Source organism: Acomys russatus, chromosome 5 (assembly GCF_903995435.1).
Source record: "Acomys russatus chromosome 5, mAcoRus1.1, whole genome shotgun sequence".
Classification (NCBI taxonomy): Eukaryota; Metazoa; Chordata; class Mammalia; order Rodentia; family Muridae; genus Acomys; species Acomys russatus.
This window is the reverse complement of record NC_067141.1, coordinates 9,261,967-9,277,086: the sequence shown is the minus strand read 5'-3', so window position 1 is coordinate 9,277,086 and position 15,120 is coordinate 9,261,967. Positions and strand designations below refer to the sequence as shown.

Genomic DNA, 15,120 nt, shown 5'->3' with positions numbered 1-15,120 from the left:
ACCTTTAACCCCAGCACTTGGAAGGCAGAGACAGGCAGATCTCTGTGAGTTCTAGGACAGCCAAGACTACACAGAGAAACCCTGTGTCAAACCCACCCTCTCAAAAAAAAGTTGTGGTTTTTTTTTTTTTTTTTTTTTAATTTTAGAAGTCCATCAAGGATGAATGGTTGAGGCAGGCACACCGTGACTTGCTGAAGCCCCAAGCAGAGCCCAATGCCAGGTAGCCACTGCCAGAGTACCTTGTCCTCCACCAGGCACCCAGCAGCTCTGGATCTGAATCTGCATCCAGTTAGCAAACATCGTACTGTGATGCTACAGAAAACTCAGATGCCCAGAGCATGTTGCTCATGGAGAGAAGAGGGAAACCACACACAGGTACACGCACACACGCAAACACACACACACACACACACACACACACACACACACACACACACACACAGCCTTAGAAATGAAGAAAGAAAACCAGCGGCACATTTAAAGAAACTACAGCCTAAGTCCACACCCTAGCCTAAAAGCTCCTAAACCTTAACAAGCTCTTCTTATGCTATGCTAAGCTAAGCTAAGCTAAGATAAGCTAAGGTCGATTAAACACCTCCCATAAAGACAGAAAACAAAACCACACAGAGCTGGCACTATGTAGAGCTCAAGAGGCAGAGGGCTTGCCTGAGTCACGTTCTTGAAGCCCCGAACGCCACAGAAACAGGGCTTGGTTGTGTACGCACCTCATTAAGGGACAGGAGCTAGTAAAACACGAGGACTTCTGATCCTAGTCATCAACACAAGACAAAAGGTTCTGCAAATTAAAACCCTATTGCTTATCACAGACCATGGCATGACACTGCTCAAGCCAAGAGCCAAAATGTGAGCTAAGTAGCTCCAGCTCCAGAACATCTGCCCACCATCTCCCCCAGTCCTTCTATCCCAAAGCCATAAAGTTTCTAAGAACGGTAACAATGAAACAGGAAAAATACTGGAAAAGGGCCAAAGACCTCAACCTCATATGCAATTCAGCCAGTCTAACATGGGCAACCTAGAGGAGAGCCTTCTGGGACCCGAGTGGAGAGTGTTAAGCAGCTGTGGGTGTCACACAGCAGACATATCTATTCCAGAAGTCTGCAGCTCTGACCTTCTGCCCCACAGCGGCCCTTGAGCAGCAGCAGCACACCATCCTTTAAGACACCCCTCTTGCTCTGGGCAGCAGTGGAGCTCCCCGGTGAGCCTCTAGCTTAGACATGATGCAGGTAGCTTACATTAATGTCCTAGAGGAAGAAGAGAGTAACCGTGGGGGCTTTGGCCAGTGAAACAGGAAAAGTACACTCCTATGCGACTCATCACCCAAGGAAGAATTAGAAGACAGACCATTTATTATCAGGAAGCGAAGGAGAGCCAGGAGACCTACCCAGAGGCCTACACCTGAAGATGCCCTAAGGGACAAGAAGAAAGAAACATTTATGCCTGGCAAACAGTTTCGTGAAAATCAATGTGAAACAATAAAAGCCTGGTGTGGATCTTTAAGATGCACCAACGGCTAGGATACAGGTTGTTCTCAGGAAACAGAATGGAAAGAAAGCTCAAACAGAAACAACTCAGCAGAAAGCTCAGCCTGAATCCAAAGGGCACACCAAGGACCCTGGGGCTCAATTTATATCTCCCTGGTAGTCACATAAGCCACGGGCTAGTTAGCACCTACAGACGGGGCAGCAGGAAGGAGAAACGGGATGGACTTGAAGCTTGCATCTTAGGACACAACGCAAATGAGATGCTTGGAAGAGAGAACCACTTGGTAAAAATCCACCAACTCTGATCTGCATGTTTCAACTTCCAGTGAAGAAAAAAATGGGATCTGCTTTGTGGAGAGTACACTCCATCCATACAGCCCAAACACAGAGCAGAAGGCTGTCCACACCCTCGCTCTCGAGCATGCTGTTCTTAACGAGATACTCTTTAGCAAGAACTCCTGTCATGGATGTGTGGAAGACAGTGGCTCTCTATTACCAAGAAAGCCAAACTTGACTGCTGTTACAGTAAGGAGTAAGCCAGACACGGTAGCTACGGTCTTTAATGGCAGCACTTGGGAGGCAGAGGCATGAGGATCTCTGTCTGTGAGAGGCCAGCCCGGTCCACACAGAGAATCCTGTGACGGCCAGGGCGACATAATAAGATCCTGTCTCAAAAGAGGAAAAATAAGAAGCAGGACGTGTCTTGCTAAACATTGGAAATGGGTGGGGGTGGAGAAGTAAGTATGACATCATGCTAGCAGCTAACAGGAACAGAAGCCACTGTGTTCGTCTAAGTGCTTGGTAACCACTCCCTTTGAAGCTGAAGATAGTCTTGAGTTTCTGATCCTCCTGCCTCCATCTTCCAAGGACTGGGCTTGGAGGCATGAGGTGCAAGTGACTGAAGCCAGGGCTTCTTGTGTATAAGGGAAGGAAGCCTCTACCAACAGAACCACAGCCCCAGATTCTGCATGTTTCTTAAAGACATATCCTAGACTCAACTCTTGTTCCACCACTAACTTCACAGAACTGGTGAGCACTATTTTCATGGGTCTTTGCAAGAGGGTGCAATGACTCTTCACAAAGCATGCTTACCCTAATTTTGAGGCACTGAGTACCAGTTACTAACACACTTCAAATCATTTTTAAGATTTGGTTTTACTGTATGTGTTTTGCCTGCATGTATGTCTGTGCAGGCCCTGGGCATAGTGCCTGCCTTAGAGCATTTAACAAATGTAGGTAGGCAGCATGCAGCTCACTGTGTGGGTCCCCTCAAACCTTTCTTTGGGGAGACCAGCTTACTGTATTGAGGCACACAGATGTGCAATCGGTAAGAGGTACAGTGACGCTTATTTTTATTGGTATAAAGTGGTTCCAAGCTTTCACAGAATAAATAGGCCAACTCATACTTGACTTTTTTTCTTTTTTAAACAAAAACACCCAGTTTTGAGTGCTCTTCAAAATACTGATGCAGCAGACCCGTTTAAACATTGTTCTACTTTGTTTCACTTTTTGAGACAAGACTTCTCTATAGCCCAGGCTGTCCTGGAACTCTTTATGCAGCCCAGGCTGTCCTGAACTCTTTATGTAGCCCAGGCTGTCCTAGAACTCTTTATGTAGCCCAGGCTGACCTGGAACTCTTTACGTAGCCCAGGCTGACCTCAAACCCAAGCAGTCTCCCTGCCTCAGCCTCAAAACGGATGGGATTACATATATGAGTTAACATTCCAGGCATTAAAAAAAAATACCAAGTGCTGTATTTAAGTATTTCTTTTCATGGCCTAGTTTTTTTAGCACTCCCTTAATTCTGTACCAAACGTGAGTGTGCCTTGCGCTGCAACTGCCATGCTTGGTGCGATCAAGTCCACGTGTCATGAACAAGTGCTGGTGCTAACGGCGACAACTTATCAACCCAGAACAGGAAGCTGGCTGAGTGCTGGACCCCGCAGCTCACCTGGGGTCGCAGTCAATCAGGGCCCAGCCCCCGTGGAATTTCTCATCCCCCGGCAGCAGCAGCTTCATGTAACTCTGCAGGAGCTGGCTGATGAGTTCCTGGTGGCTTCTCTGGTTTTCCTTATGCAAAGCTTCATGCTCTTTCTCCTTGGTAAATATGGAATAAAGATCTTCTGTCACTGGAATGCCTTGCATCAAATCTAGGGTAGAAGTGTTAATACTATCATCATCTTAGCTTTACCGATGTGTCTTTTAGAAAACAAAAGAGAGTCTAAGACCTAAAACAACAGAATTCATTAACGAAAGCAGAAAGCATAAATCTTTTCCACCTTAAAGCAGGCTCAATTTTTTTTTAGACTGGATACTAAAAATATAATCAAAAAAAGAAAATCAAATTAGATGACATCAAAATTACAAACTTCTGTGTTTCTGAAAACATTTCATGGGTGAGAAGAATTTCATGGCTTTCTCAGTATTTGTACATGTCTTCCCCAGGGCCTGCTGACCCTCAGCTGCATTATCAGCCGCTTCCTGCTCTGTGCTGTGTACAGTACTGTGTGTTTTCCTCACAGGCCCTGGGAGTATCTCTACTGCATGTGAAGATGAATCTTTCAAGACGGACCTCATCTCAGATATGAGCATTATACTGTAGACTTGGGTGATGAGTTCTCATTTGTCTCAGTTGGTATCTAATAGAAATATGGTCCTCTGGGTGACACTGAACATAATCCCCCCAGGGGATAGGCCGGTAGGAATGGACTAGAGAGTGTGTGGACTAAGGGAGACGAAGCTTATGCTGACCCGGCACGCCCCCTGCTTACACACCCTGCACAGGGCGTTGCTCACGGGCTGCAGGTGAGGCCAACGGTCTGCATGAACCTGATGCAGATTCTAGGGTGGACCTGATAACGAAGGAACTGGCTTTATGGGCCGCATGAGAAGCCAGCTTGATTGATGATGTCATGGACATCACCCAATCCTGAGTAAAGATGCTACCCACCTGCCACTGAGAGGCTTGCTCTGGGTGCATTTACAACTGCTCATCCTGTAGGGGATTTGCATACCTAATACATAAAGAACTTCTAACAGCTCAGCAATACCAAGTCTATCTAATTCTAAAATAAGCAAAAACTTTAACATTCTAACTTCCTCCCAATGGGGTACGCAGCAAAAGCTTTAATAAGCTACTTGGAGCCTGTTCCTTATGAACACATTTCGGACACTGAGGTCTAAGGCAGCTCGCGGGAAGAAAGTCTGCTAACCCTGGCCTCCCAGCACTCAACGAGCTGCCGTTACTGTTGGCTTCTCCCTTGAACATCAGAGCAAGATGAACAGACAGCTGGAGTCGGGCAGCGCAGAACCCAGCTTCTCAGTGACATAACAAGTAGGTGCCTCAGCCAATGGAGGCAAACCATTCTTTTCCCCTCTAACCCTAACATCCAAATCTCAGCCAGTGTGGTGCACACCTTCAATCCCAGCGCTCGAGAGGCAGGCAGGTGGATCTCTGGGTTTGAGACCCGCCTGGTCTATATAACGGGTTCCAGGTGAGCCAGCACTACAGGGTGAGACCCTGTTCTAAACATCCGAGTCGTCTCTAGTTATGTCACGAACATCTCTGGCAAACGAGTCAGACTTTCTGTTTTGTTTATGGAGATTAAATTCAGGGCCTTAGATTCTCTAGGCAAGTACTCCAAAACTGAGTGACAGCCCAGCTCTGAACCCAGCTTCTTCCGGTTAGGCTCCTCCAATTCCTATATGGTATTTGGCTCAGGGTTATTTCACACACGCTAAAATAATCAGGTGAAAGAAACAGAACCTAAAAATTAATCTTAGGGATCATAGACCATCTATGTCATATTCGTTTCTAATCCAGAACAGTCTACTTTTACTTTAATCTTGTAAAATATCATTTTCTTGAAACTAAAATTAACATGTCAATGTAGCAATTTTGTGGGTAATCTACCAGCCATTTCCTCTTCTAAAAAGTAGTGCGTTGGTTAGGATACTCTGTGGCTTATGGAAAAGGATGGTCGTATATTTGTAATGACAAAAAACTAACAGGAAAGAAAATCATCTGCTTACATGGCTTGAGCAAATGGGCAAACAAATGAATATGAAGATTCTACAGCTTGAGGTTTTGGGGTCCTATGTCCCACACACTAGCACCTTCAAGCCCGTTTTTCTATTACTTGAGAAACAAACTAATACATATGGAATTGTATGCTCCTTTGTTGCTCCAGCCAAAAACATTTGTCAAATGCTAAGACTGTGAAAATTTGAATTTGACATATTAGAAATACAAGTACAGTACAAAACACAATACGTGCAAGAAGCTGAATTCTGCAAAATCTCACTTGCAGAAGGGCTGTGGTCTTAAGGAAGGGGAGCCTTCCTCCTTACCGATGACAGCCTGCCTGTAAGCATCCTTGAACCGGCTGAGGTAGTACCTATTCGCAGAGTTAACGCCGTCTTTCATGACTCCTGCCAACTTCCTCTCTCCCGTCCTGGTGAAGTCACCCTATCAAAGAAAAGGTAAATGTGGAATTTTACTCAAAAATAAGAATGGTCTCAAAAGTCTTTGGAACTTTCAGTTCAAGATGAGAAATACTCTGATTTAAGCATGCCAAATAATTTTATGTAATATTTATTCATGACATCAAGCCTTCAGATAAATGGCCCTTCAGTGAAAAGCCATTCTGGCAACTTACAGAATTTCTAAGACAAAACCAAGTATATAACAAGTACTAAAAAGATAAAAAAAGATTTTTCAAGGCTCAAACCGGTATATATTCCAAACAAAAATTTAGAGGGTAGAGGGAAGGATTTGAGACAGTCTCATGTAGCCTCAACTGGCCTAACTCTGTAGCCAAGAATGACCTTGACCTCGATCCTCCTGCCTTCACATGCCAGGAGCTAGGCCTACAGGCGTGCACCACCCTAGCCGGCTTTCAAAAGCAGCTTTTCTGATGTGAGAAGATACGGGAAGATATGGATAGCTCTCTAGAGTGTGTTGTAATGAGATTTAACATGTGTGTGCGTGTGTGTGTGTGTGTGTGTGTGTCTGTGTGTGTGTCCACGTGCAGTCCATGGAGACCAGAGTTCCTATACCTAGTCTCAGAATGAGGCCATCAATAGAGAGGTAGTGACTTAAAGTAACTCAAAGGGAAGGAAGGTACAGCCTCCAGCCCTATTCCAGACCATTAGTTTTACCCGTGACAATCTCAGAAACACGCTGCGCTCCTGCAACCTTATTGGAGGAGGTGTGCCACCCAGGCTAGCCCACACCAGGCCCAGTCTCCCCCTGCCAGCAGGTCAGGGTGTAGTGCTCAGCTGCTCTCCAGCACCACACCTGCCATGCTCCCTGCCATGATGGTAACAGACTAAACCTAGGAAACTGTAAGCCAGCTCCCAATAAATACTTCTTTTTATGCCGGGCACGGTGGCACATGCCTGTAATCCCTGCACTGGAAGTGGGGTGGGGGGAGGGCTTTTGTGAGTTTGAGGCCAACTTGGTCTACAAAGAAGTTCAGGCCAGCCAAAGCTATACAGATAAACCCTGTCTCAAAAAAACAAAAAACAAAACAAAACAAAAAAGCAAAAACTTCTTATAAGAGTTGCCTTGGTAACAGCAGGTTGCAGGCTACAGGCGTGCCCTAAAACTGACATTTTCAGGAAAAGCATACTGACAACAAGCTGGCCACTTTCATGGAGTCCTGGTGCAGCAACATGTGAACACAGCAGGGCATGCATGTGGACGCCAGAGAACTCTAACTCAAAGAAGAAAATGAAGCAGTGCTTGGATAAGGACTTGTAAGATTATTTTCTTTAATTAATAAAATAACATTGTTAGGTCAGGTGCTGGCGGTGGCGCACACCTTTAGTCCCAACCCTCAGGAGGCAGAGTCACGCTGGACTCTGAGTTCAAGGCCAGCTTGGTCTTCAATGAAAGTCACAGACATACTCCCAGGCCAGATGCGGTGGCTCACACTAGTAATTCCAGCTTGGCCTACACAAAGGCCTTATCATAAAAATAGAAGGTTTTTAATATGTATTACGCAACCAAAACCTAAAAAAGCCGAAGTCTGTTGAACCCTTGGTCCAACTTATTTTGTTTGGTTTGGGTTTTGCTGGGAATGAACTCCGGGCCTCACGCACTTCAGGCAAGTGCTCTACCAACCGAGCTACACTTTGTTAGAGGAGATATGGTTCTAGATGAAATAGTATCCTGAAGGGAAATCAACATAAACCTAATTTAAGCTGACTGAGCCGCTTCCTGCTGCCCATGAAGAGCGCCCACAAGTTGAGAATTTGTTACCAGGGGCTATATCTACATTTAAGGGTCTGCGAAGAATAGCTTTGTAGGCTGTTCATGGAACTTAATTTATAACAACAAACACTGATAAAGCAACCCATCAATACACACTACGTGTCAGGAAACAGTCAGTAGCCTGTAACAGCCTGTCACAGAGGGCCTGGTATTCCCACCGAACAATTAGCAGGAGTCGATAAGTGACTTGGCCAGGGTCATACAGTAAGAGGCAGGCTTAAGACTCACATTCAGAGAAGGCACGAGCATCCCGGGACAGGGCAGGTCCTAGTAGACATGGTTTGTCTGCATACAGTTTTAAAATGCACGCACAGCCAGGCGTGTTGGTGCATGGGGAGGCAGGAATAGGAGGTTCTCTGTGACTCTGAGGACAGTTAGGCCTACATGGTAGAGTCTAAGACAGCTGGGGCTACATACGAAGACCCTGTCTCAGAACAAAATAACGCACAGAAAGCTTCAGATTTCCAGATTCCCCTAAGAACCTGGGAGCTACAGCAACATGGGACCCCTCAGAAAGAGCAGCCTCTCCAGAGACAGTGTGCTCCCCTCAGGTCCACACAGACTCCTGCCATAGTCAGACAGTCCAGGGAGAAACCAACCACAGACCTATCATCTGGAGCGCAGGTATCTTTTTTTTTAAATAAAAAACAGAGTTGGTTTTGCACCTCAGATATACTGATCCGCAGTGCTTGCTACAGATAAGTTACCTTCAGAGCAGCTGTCCCCGCATACTGCTTGCTGATGGAGTCACCATTGTTAGCCCACATTATCTGGTAGATTCGGTTACATTTCACAGGTAGTGGCTGCTCTGGGGGCATCACACCTAGTTTTTTAAGCTAAAATAAACATATTGGTGGGTAAATAATATCTGAGAAACACAGCATGAAATATATACTATAGAAAAAGAGAAAAAGCTGACATAATTTAGGACCCTTGTATAAACAAAATGTTTTCAGATTTTATTCCTTTAACTACAGGTGTTGGGGGGGGTGCATGCACGCACGCGTGTGTACACGTACACACACTACTAAGAACACAGGGAGGTCAGAGGACAACTTGCAGGAGCCAGTTCTCTCCTCCCACCGCGTGTGATCAGGGGTCCAACTCGGGTTTCCAGGCTTTGTGGCAAGTGCTTTCCCCGCCCGCATCGCACCGGTTCCCTCAGACGTTATTTTTGAGGCAGAGTCTTGCTACGCAGCAGCCCAGGCTTGCCTAGAGCTCTGAGTCCTCTTAACTCAGCCTCCTGAGTGCTGAGATGACAGAGTGCACCAGCACATTTTTCAAAACAGCACTGCCAGGTGTGGTGATGCACCCCATTAGTCCCATCTCTTGGAAGACGGGGTCACAGGTGGATCTCTGTGAGCTCTGGGCCAGCCAGAGGTACATAAGGAGACCCCGTTTCCAAAACAATCACTATTAAATAAAGAAAATCCTGCTGTCAGTTACTATCGCTAAACCAGTATAATACTTACCCTGTTTTAATGTTTTTAATGTGCAGGCCATTACTACTGCATTTTGCCTATTTTAACCCTGCCTAAGCAGTGGAACCAGATACCAGAAAACCACGAGCAAACAGCAGCACGAAGAGCAGCTACGGAACTGTAACCGTGCCAGGGCAGAGCTCAAGGGTTTCTGGGGGTTGTTTGTTTGTTTTGCTTTTCTTAACCTGAGTTATCTCCCTTACTCATCCCAGCAACCATCTGTACCCCACTAACCCTGTTAACAACAAAAAAGCTGGTAAGACTCAGGTTTGGGGAGGTTTCCTGGAGTCAGTATCTTCCGTAAGGGCTGAAATTCAAGAGCCTGACTAAATGTGCTTTCAGAGAACAGCATAGAGTCCTCAGTGAACAGTCACAGACTCTATGGGGGCAGGGACGCAAATCAGAACTACAGGAGTTGCTTCCACTTTTGGACTGTAGCACAGGACACTGGGTACCAGGTGTTAGGGAGCTAAAAGACTGACAATGAGACACAGGTCCCAACCAATCCGGGAAGCAGCAGCTGCCATCCTCTGAGCCGAGGCACAAGGGGAAGGGGAAGGAATCAGCAAGTCCCAGAGAGCCATCCATAACAGGAGTGCCACAGGCTAAGGGCCTTGTCGCTTTCCATCCCTGATCATGGACTTCTCTGGAGTAGGTCCCCAACCAGTGCCACCCCGACCTCATGCTGCCAGCGCTGGCCACACAGAAGTGGGGCACACAGACCCCCAGCCTCAAACACCGAAGCGTGGGGCTGAAGCCCAGAGAAAAATGGAAAATGACCACACAATGCCCCCCAACATATTTAAAATGTTTCCAAGTTGAGTATTTAAGAAAATGTTACCACATTCTACTTACTTCTAAGTTACATTTCCCAGGGTTTTTTTTTTTTTCAATCTGCATGATTTAAAAATGTTCTACAAAATATTTGAACTCTAAAAAGTAGTTTCTCTATTTACTTACATATGAAGTTTAAGCCATTCTAAAGTGAGTATTTAGAATCAAATGGACTCCAGATTACCTGTTGTTCCATGACCACTCGCGCAATGGCAGCTTGCACCACGTTGGTGCGATCCAGGCAGTCCATGCAATTAACTCGAAAAATCCCTTCTTGCTTACATATTACCCCAGCTTGATCAACCCTTGTCAAGAGAAAGGTGGGATTAATTTACAAAACTTCAAAAAAGTTTTCAAAAACCACAACTCTTAAAAACGTGGCAGCGGCAGCACCGCTCGCCGGCAACCGTGTAGGAGCTCCCTCACATGCCAGGCTGCACCGAGCGCCCCATAGAGCTTACAGTCAACTACAAAGTAACTTGGCAGTGCGGCACTGCTATCCCCCACTGGAGAACTCAGAACCCCAGGTAAGAACACCAGAGAGCAAGTGGCTTCCCTCCCTCTGAAGACGCAGAGCTGCCACAACCCCAGGCACGGCATTTGCACAGAGTTATAAACATTTTAAACACGCCTGCTCTTCCTCCAAGTGGAACCTTGGTCCCACCGCCTGCCGAGGAGTCACACAGTAAGTCTGTGCCCTCTAATTCCTCAGCCACCTGTGTCGTCTTAACATCTAATCAAATGTTCTCTGTTGGCCTTTAAGATGATTTTTTCCCCCTCCTCCTTACATCTACCTCCTGGAGTCTGGGCATCTTTCCCTTCTCTGTTAATTTCAAAATGCCTAAAAACTGAATACTTTTAAGCTTCCCTTCCCATATGAGGGATGGCAAAGGAGAAAAACAGAATGGAAACCACAAACAGTGAGAGGAACAAGTTTAAGTCCTTTAAGGGCAGCAGCAACCTTCTACTCCATTTTCTAGCCATCTGACGCTGTTCCCTGTCTACAGGCAGCACTGCCTAGTGAAAAGGAAGTAAACTGAGCAGGGAAAACACGCGCGCGCGCACACACACGCATGCACACACACTGTCAGCATGATGCTGTTCTGATGATGCTTAGCTGTATTAGATGAACACATGACTTCACAGACCACGAGTCAAAACAAGTGTTTGTGAAATACTGTGGTGGTTTGAATGAGAATGGCCCCATAAGCGCACATATGTGAGTGTTTTATCCCCAGTCAGAGGAACTGTTTGGGAAGGGTTAGGAGGTGTGGCCTTGCTGGAGGAGGTGTGGCTTTGCTGGAGGAGGTGTGGCCTTGCTGGAGGAGGTGTGGCCTTGCTGGAGGAGGTGTGTCACTGGGTGGGCTGTAAGATCCCAAAAGCCTATGGCTCCTTCCCTCTCTGCCCATCTTATACTTATGGATCAGACACACATACGCTCTCAGCTACTGCTCCAGCACCTGCCTGCTTGCCTGCCGCTGCTGCCACGCTCCCCGCCATGGTGATGTCATGATGACGTCTCGGTGTCATGGACTCTAACCCTCTGGAACCATGAACCCCAAATGAAGTGTTCTCTTTATAAGTTGCCTTGGTCACAGTGTCTCTTCACAGCTACAGAAAACCAATGAATACAAATACCTACCAACACCACTTCATGTCAAGAATAATGTCGTGAATGGCATCCGTTAGGGTCTGAACATTTTCAAACTTCATTCCTCGGCTAAATCCCATTCCCCAAAACAAAAACCAAAAGGCAATATTTAGTATATAACAGAATTATTATTTTTTAGTTTACTTAAGATGAAGGGGGCTGGAGACGTAGCTTAGTGTTAGAGCACTTGCCTGGCACACATGGGTTTCAATCCCCAGCACCATTAAAACAAACAAACACTGAACACGGTGGAATACACCTTTAAACCCAGCATTTGAGGGGCAGAGACAACTCCATGAGCTTAAGGCCAGCCAGGGCTATATAGTGAAGTGAGACTTTATCTCAAAAACAAAACCAAAAAGATATTATTAAGATAATACTCCTTTTGTATTGAAATCACATTTTGTTTACTTTGTGTGTGTGCACATGTGGAGGTCAGACGGCAACTTTCAGGAGTTGGTCCTCTCTACCGCGTAAGTTCCGGGGATGAAATTCAGATGGTCAGGCTCGTTAGCAAGTGTCTTTACCACTGAGCCATCTCACCAGCTCCTTAGGATCTTTAAAGTAGCTCAAAAGTCTTAAAAAGAACAGCTATGCATACAGATGATTTTGAAACTAGTGTATATTCTATAGCAAATCTGCACTTGAGAGCACACGTTCAGACACAGTGACATTACAAACAGATGGCTCTGTCCCTACAACCCTTTACAGGCGAAGCCAGCTATCACTGACCAATCAGAGCAGAGGGACAGACTCGCTCCCAACAGTATGAGGGCAGACAGCACGATGCCTTTGTCCTCCCCTCGGCTGCGCTTAGAAGCCAAAGCTGGAACTTGAGTTCACGATACATTTTGGAACAGAAAGACTGAAAATGCTTTGGCAACAACTTAACGGCCCAGTCCAAGCAAAGCTCACAAACACTGACAGCGAGTACCCATGACCTGCTTCCCTTCTCAGCAGAGGAAAGGGCGGCGTCCTTCCCAGGAAAGAGGAGAGAGCGTCAAGTCCTGCCCTCTCAGCAAGACCCTCACCAGTGCTCGTGAAAGTCAAAGGAGACGTAGGTGAGCTTCGAGTTGTTGAAGAGCAGCACCTGCTTCAGGTAAGCATCGCCAATAATCTTCTCCCTCCCAGCCTGGTCTACCAAGTTAATGATGACCTGCGAGGATGAAGAAGAGTGACAGCAAAAACAAGATGAGCGAGGCCTCAGCACCGTCATGTGAGTGTAACACTCACTGGGAGTTGCATTTTATAACAGCTGTGCTTAGAAACTAATCCACTCAAGTATCAATGTCTTCCATAAAATTAAAATATGTTACATAAATCTATCTGTATGAGAACTGCTGGCATCAATGGTAACAGTTCTATAAATCCACAATAGCCAACAAATACTAAGTAAAAACATGCTTCTTCTTAACAGCAAGTGTTTTTTTAAAAGACTTTTAAGTGTGTGTGTGTGTGTGTGTGTGTGTGTGTGTGTGTGTGTGTGTGTGTGTGTGTGTACACCCCTGGGGGTCAGGGGCATCAGATCCTCTGGAAATGGAGTCACAGGCAGTTGTGAACTACCTTATGTGGGTTCTGGGAGTTGAACTTGAATCCTCTGGACATTTATGGTCTTGAATGCTGAGCCATCTCTCCAGCCCAAACAGTAGGTATTTTAAATAGGTAGAATAACTTTTTAAAATAAATCTACAAATTAAACATTGTACTGAATATGTAAAAGATAATCTGAATAGACAGAAATATGTACCATGTGGCCAAATCTCAAGATCCAATATCGTAAAGATGTCAAGTCTCCCCAAAATAATATATATACTCAACAATCCCAATCAAAATTCAATCAAGGTCTTTTCTTGGACAAGATAAGTTAACTCTAAAGTTCATCTGAAAGAGTAAATATTTGGGGGAAATGAGAAGTAATAAACACAGAGTAATTTGTCCCACTTGGAGCAATTCTACACATTCTCCATAGCAAGCAAGACTGTGGAACTAGACACAGACTACTGACCCAAGAGAACAAGTCTGATGGAGCGAAGCTCTGAGTCCACTGAGGAGCACAGGGTATACTAAGCACACCACTGTGGGCAAGCACACATGACTGTCAGGGCACTGGGAGAGCTGTCTTTGTCCACACGGAAGAGAGACAGCAGCTCCCTACATCTCTTTAGTGAATCACAAAGTAAATTCTAGATGCATCAATGACCTAAATGTTTTTCTTCAACTTATTTAAAAAGAAAAGTCACTTTTCCACAGCTGTAGGTGGGAGCATGACCTTCCAAGCAAAATACAAAAATCAGAAGACAAAGGAAAAGATAGACAGATGTAGTAACAGAAACAATTAAATTAAATCTGTGTACATTTAAAGCAAAGATTAAAAAAAAAAAGCCACAAGGACCTCTCCTGAGAACATACCTGCCACACAAATCAACACTTTACAGAGAACCAAAAACAGTGTAAGAAAAAAAAAAAAAATGGGTAAGTTCACAAAAAACACAGTAAGAGGATGTTACAGTACTGTTAATAGTAAATTACAAATGTTAAGATGTAAAAATGGATTTTACCTACATACAGGTAAATTTAAATATGAAACAGAGACAACATTGGTGAACATGGGAAAACAGAAACAGGGCCCCACTGTTTCTGGGAGTATAAACTGTGTCCTCTCTCAAAAATGTTTTTAATTTACTGTCATGTGTGTTAGGTGGGCGGGCACATGCGTGTACGTGTGGTAGAGATCAGAGGACAACTCTGTAGAGTCTCACTGGTTCTGGTATGGTCTCTCTAAAGAAACAGGATGCTAAAAATCAACTTTAAATGGATATGCTGTTTAATTCAACAAGTTTGCTTTCACAAATTTAATCTGTAAAATCAACTACTTCTTGAACTTTAAAATCTTATTTACTATTTCTGGTGGTGGTGGGGGAAGGACATGCGGACATGCCTGTGTGCGGGGGGGGGGGGGGGGGGGAAGGACACGAGGACATGCCTGGGTGCAGGGGGAAGGTTAGAGAATCACTGTGTAGCGGCTGCTCCCCACCCCCTCCCCATTTATGTGGCCATCTTGCCAGCTCTGTGCTCTGGATTACTTGCTTTTCTTGCTTTCTTGAGGCAGAGTCTCACTATGTAGCCCTGGCTGGTCTGGAACTTGCTATGTAGACCAGGCTGGCTTCAAACTCACAGAGATCCACCTACCTCTGCCTCCCAGGTGCTGGATTAAAGGCGTGCGCCACCACACCCAACTTTTTTTTTTTTTTTAATTTTTTAAAACTGAGTTTTTAATGTAGCCCAGGCCTTGAACTTACTGGATAGCCTAGGCTGGACCTCACTCTGTTGACCAGGCTGGCCTCAAAGTCCAAAACTTTCCTGCCTCTGCCTCCT

The 15,120-nt window shown here is 45.4% G+C and overlaps 1 protein-coding gene across 1 annotated transcript in view; it reads right to left on the bottom strand.

The window, feature by feature from the left end:
* The window catches only part of Inpp5f (inositol polyphosphate-5-phosphatase F), a 93,430-nt gene that overhangs the window by 9,720 nt on the left and 68,590 nt on the right, over nt 1-15,120 (bottom strand). Inside the window, exons 10-15 of the mRNA XM_051145401.1 lie at nt 12,777-12,901; nt 11,737-11,814; nt 10,279-10,399; nt 8,487-8,615; nt 5,853-5,970; nt 3,454-3,652 (exon numbers count right to left, since the gene is read on the bottom strand). Coding sequence (XP_051001358.1) covers nt 3,454-3,652; nt 5,853-5,970; nt 8,487-8,615; nt 10,279-10,399; nt 11,737-11,814; nt 12,777-12,901 — 770 coding nt within the window. The remainder of the gene's footprint in view (nt 1-3,453; nt 3,653-5,852; nt 5,971-8,486; nt 8,616-10,278; nt 10,400-11,736; nt 11,815-12,776; nt 12,902-15,120) is intronic.